This window comes from Oryza brachyantha, chromosome 3 (genome assembly GCF_000231095.2).
Source record: "Oryza brachyantha chromosome 3, ObraRS2, whole genome shotgun sequence".
Classification (NCBI taxonomy): Eukaryota; Viridiplantae; Streptophyta; class Magnoliopsida; order Poales; family Poaceae; genus Oryza; species Oryza brachyantha.
The window spans coordinates 15,855,021-15,859,300 of record NC_023165.2 but is presented as its reverse complement, the minus strand read 5'-3'; the positions used below and the strand labels follow the sequence as shown (position 1 = coordinate 15,859,300).

At 47.2% G+C, this 4,280-nt stretch overlaps 1 protein-coding gene across 1 annotated transcript; it reads left to right on the top strand.

The window, feature by feature from the left end:
- Positions 1 to 3,185: 3,185 nt before the first annotated feature.
- LOC102710284 (polygalacturonase inhibitor-like) lies at positions 3,186 to 4,037 on the top strand. The gene has a single exon (XM_006650177.3). The coding sequence runs from the start codon at positions 3,186 to 3,188 to the stop codon at positions 4,035 to 4,037; it is 852 nt and encodes a 283-aa protein (XP_006650240.2).
- Positions 4,038 to 4,280: the final 243 nt, after the last annotated feature.

Here is a 4,280-nt window from a genome sequence, read left to right as displayed (position 1 = left end):
CACCACTCATATTCATCTTTTGGGGTTTTAAGAGTCTACCCAAGTGTATGCCATGTCCCGGTGCTTATATCCGGGAGCACAGCTATTTAAATAGATTTAACACACTGCAGTGGTTATACACTTTTTCCGTGCTTCACGACTAACATAGCAGCCTCGTCCCAACACATGAGACGGTCGTGGCAAAGCCTTTCGATAACCTTACTTCGGTAGTGCCCGCTGCATGAACTTTAGTCCCCATTGCACTCTGGACGTACCGTTACTAGCAGTGAGGGGAGTTTTGGCGTTCCCGAGAGAGGAGTAAACCAAGCTATACAACATACCACAATTCACCGGGACTAACCTTCCTGGTCATCCCGTGTGCAATAGGTTTCCTGGCAACTTGCACTCTCATAAGAACCACCACAGCTTGGGCACCGCCTCTGCTCGGCTATTTACTAAGTTAGGTCTATACCTATTCGAGAAACACGGTTGTATGGTGATCGTTTCGTGTATAGCTGTATGGCTCGGTCCTTAACTGATCAGGGCGGGCTAACCTTTTCCTAGAACCACCCCTATTCTCACCATTCCGCCCCGATCGAAAAGTAGTTTTTATCTCAACAACCAATTCTCATCATGGCCGAGTGGCGCGCATGTCTCCACCCGCCATCTTGCAATTACTCTCACTAAATAATACCTCAACATCATCATAAACATTTCAAAAATATAGTATTGAATAACATGCAGCTAATAGCAGGGCTAAGCAATGTCATAAGTTGACTAGGTTATAGATGAGTAATGAGGCTACAAAGGTTTTAGGGTAATCGAGCATATGACGGGTATAACTAACTACAGTGGGTCTCTAATTGTTCTGCATGCAATTTAAAGTAAAAGAATGTAGTTTTGAAACATAGGTTCAACATGATAAAAGGTATGGCGACTTGCCTGGTTCGAAGTCTTTGCGAAACAGGTTCTCCGCCCGGCTCACTTGCTACACCCGGGTCTTACGATGACTCGCTCGCTGCGGCGACGTGGTGGCGACGTGCAGGCGACGTGCGGCGGCGTGGCGTGGCGACGGCATGGTGGCGGCTGACACCGTAGGGGATGTGGGCAGCGCGACGGCGATGTTCTTGGCGGAACGAAGGTGGCGTGACGGCGTGGCGGCAGGGTGGCGGCAGTATGGCGTTGTGGGTGATGTGACTGGAATTTGCGGCTGTTTGCACGATTGTAATGCATGGAAATGTATCCAGTGCCTGCGAAAAATATTAGTGGTGCAATGAATTGATGAAATAGGATGAATGGAGTTTATTTGTCTCTCGGGAAATATTTAGATGTGATGAATAATTGATTTTTATGGAATAAACGGAGTCTGAGATAAATGGGACGGATAATAGTCGTGGCGATTAATATTTAATCGGATGACCGGAAATCGGAATAAAGGAATAGATAACGGACGGGGCGAATAATATTTAGTCGGTCGACTAAAATTGAGAATAAAAAGGAATAGATAAAGGATGAGTCAGTTAATATTTTGAACTATCGAGGTCCAGAATAAATAGAAATATTTGTATGGATAGATTATTGGGACGGATCGAAGGTAGGAAAAGATATTAACTTAACCATAGAAGTTTGGAATAAAATATTCTGAACGGAGATTAACTAGGACAAATATAATTCGCTGGAACAATTACGGACTGAATTAAGTAAATTTTCAATGACAGGAAATTTCATTTCCACGATTAAATTCTCTGGATAGAATTTTAGTCGCACGAATTTTGGAGAGTCCGGAACGCCGAGAAAAATAGATGAATTATCATTTCTCTTAGGCAAGTGAGCTCAGGGTTTTGGTACGATAATCAGTATTTTTGAAATTGGGATTTTTGATTATCAAAAATTTTTGGGAAATTTGCAACCGTGCCATTATAATTTTGCAAAGTTAGAAATATGCCACTGGTATCTCAATGACATGTAGGGTCCACGTGAGTCAATGACAAGTGGGCCAGGATGCCATATCTACGATTTCGCAAAATTATAATGGCATCTTTACAATTTTCCCAAATTTTTTTGGCTCACAAAAATCAGGATGTTACAAGTGGCCTCATCTGCTGTGGCCGCCCGATCTGCTCGCCAAACTCCTCCCCCAGCCTAATCTGCTGTATCACACCAAGTTCCACTCAGCTCCACCTTTGAACCATCAAAGCCACCGCAAATGGGATCCTCTGCAGAGGATCATGACTCAAGACACCGCCTCCTCTACTGGTTCAGCTATAGGATCTGTTTGGGGGAGTTTTACATTCTAAGAAACAGTTGCTTAGTAGCCAGCTTCTAAGAATCTGAAAAATCTTCTAAACCCAGCTTCTCTAGCTTTTGGATTCTTGGTTTATTTTCCAGAATCTATAACTACAGATTCTCAGAAATTATAGACCATTTGGGACAGCTTTTGACAGAAGCAGTTTTTGAAAAAAGCTGCAGCTAGAAGAAACTCTCCCAAACAGGCCCATAGAGGCATTTGTTCGGCCGAGCTAGTTGGAATATTCCAAAGTGGTGGAGTGAGGCCACACGACACGGCACCCAAGTTGGGCTCCAATCTAAATCTGCAAATCAAACAGTGCTACCGCTGCATCTGTCCGTGCTGACTCAGGCCTTGTTTAGTTTGCAAAATATTTTTGTAAAAATATCACATCAAACTTTTGAACACATATTTGAAATATTAAACATAGTATAATTACAAAATAAATTTCAGATTCCGTCTGAAAACCGCGATTCGATTCTTGAGTCTAATTAATCCGTCATTAGCACATGTTAGTTACTGTAGCACTTATGGCTAATCACGTCCTAATTACGCTTAACAGATTTGTCTCGCGATTTCCTTCCTAACTGCGTAATTAGTTTTAATATTCACACATATTTAATATTTTATTTATGTGTCCAAAGATTTAATGTGACGTTTTTGAAAAGATTTTGGAACTAAACAACGCCTCAACCAAAACCAAGGTTATAGGTGGCGGTGAAACGTGAAGCATGGGCAGCGTCATCACAAAGACTGATTTGGCCGATGAATTCTGCAAGTTAGGGGCAGTCCAATCCAGCACTATGGGTCGATGCCCAATGTGCCAAACCCACTCTGGCCGCAGTCCAGACTGTCAGCCAGCTGAGCAGAGCTTCCCTACATAATTGCTTCATCCAAATTCGGCTCGCCTGAGCGTGCCATGGCGATGGAGCTCAGCAGCAGAATGTTCCACCACACCGTGGGAGTCCTTCTCGCCATCCTCGTTGTTGCCACAGCGGCAACAAGCAAGACAGACGGTCTCTGCGACAAGTCCGACAAGGCGGCGCTCCTGGCCATCAAGTCAGCCCTCGGCAACCCGCCGGCGCTCTCCGTCTGGAACTCCTCCACGCCATGCTGCTCCTGGGACGGCGTCTCCTGCAACGCCACCACCGCCCGCGTAACCGATCTCACCATCTTCGCGCTCAACATCTCAGCGCCAGTCCCGGCCGCCATCGCCAACCTCACCAAGCTGCAGACGCTCAACCTCGCCTACAACCAGCTGTACGGCCCCATCCCCTCATTCCTCGGCCCGCGCGCCCTCCCCGACCTCACCTTCCTTCGCCTCGACGGTAATCGCCTAACCGGCACCATCCCGCCCACCGCCACAGTATTCAACCTCCTCCTCACCGGCCCTCTCCCTGCCACGTTCGGCAGCGCCGTCTTCGGGGATGTGGACATCGCCAACAACCAGCTGACCGGCGACGCGTCGATGTTGTTCGGCGCCAAGAAGACTCTGAATGCGCTTCGGCTGTCGCGCAACCGGTTCACCTTCGACCTCGGCCGCGTGGAGCTGCCGGAGCAGTTGGACATCCTGGTCATCGACCACAACATGGTGTACGGGAGCATCCCGGCAGCGGCGGCGGCGCCGGGGAGGAAGTGGCTAGCGTTCGACGTGAGCTACAACCAGCTGTGCGGGCCCATACCGCAGGGGCGGTACACGCACCGGTTCGGGGCCAAGCACTTCGCCGGCAACAAGTGCCTCTGCGACCGCCCGCTGCCGCCGTGCAGCTAGCTCGCTATGCTGGCTGCCCTCCCCTACAAACAGCCAGACACTGGTCCGCTGTTAGATGCTGCATCATATCGTTGCAGACTTGCTGTTCTTTAATGTACTTGGAGATTATTAATCATCAAAAATAAACTATCGGTGATAAATTAAACTGCCTAGTCAACTTTCACAAGATTTAACATGTTCCCCGTCTATTCCTTTGTGCATATGCCTATAAACTAAAATTTAGATTATTAGCCTTAAATTTAG

Coding starts and splice junctions, on each gene's coding strand:
- LOC102710284 (XM_006650177.3), top strand. CDS start 3,186: ATGGCGATGGAGCTCAGCAGCAGAATGTTCCACCACACCGTGGGAGTC.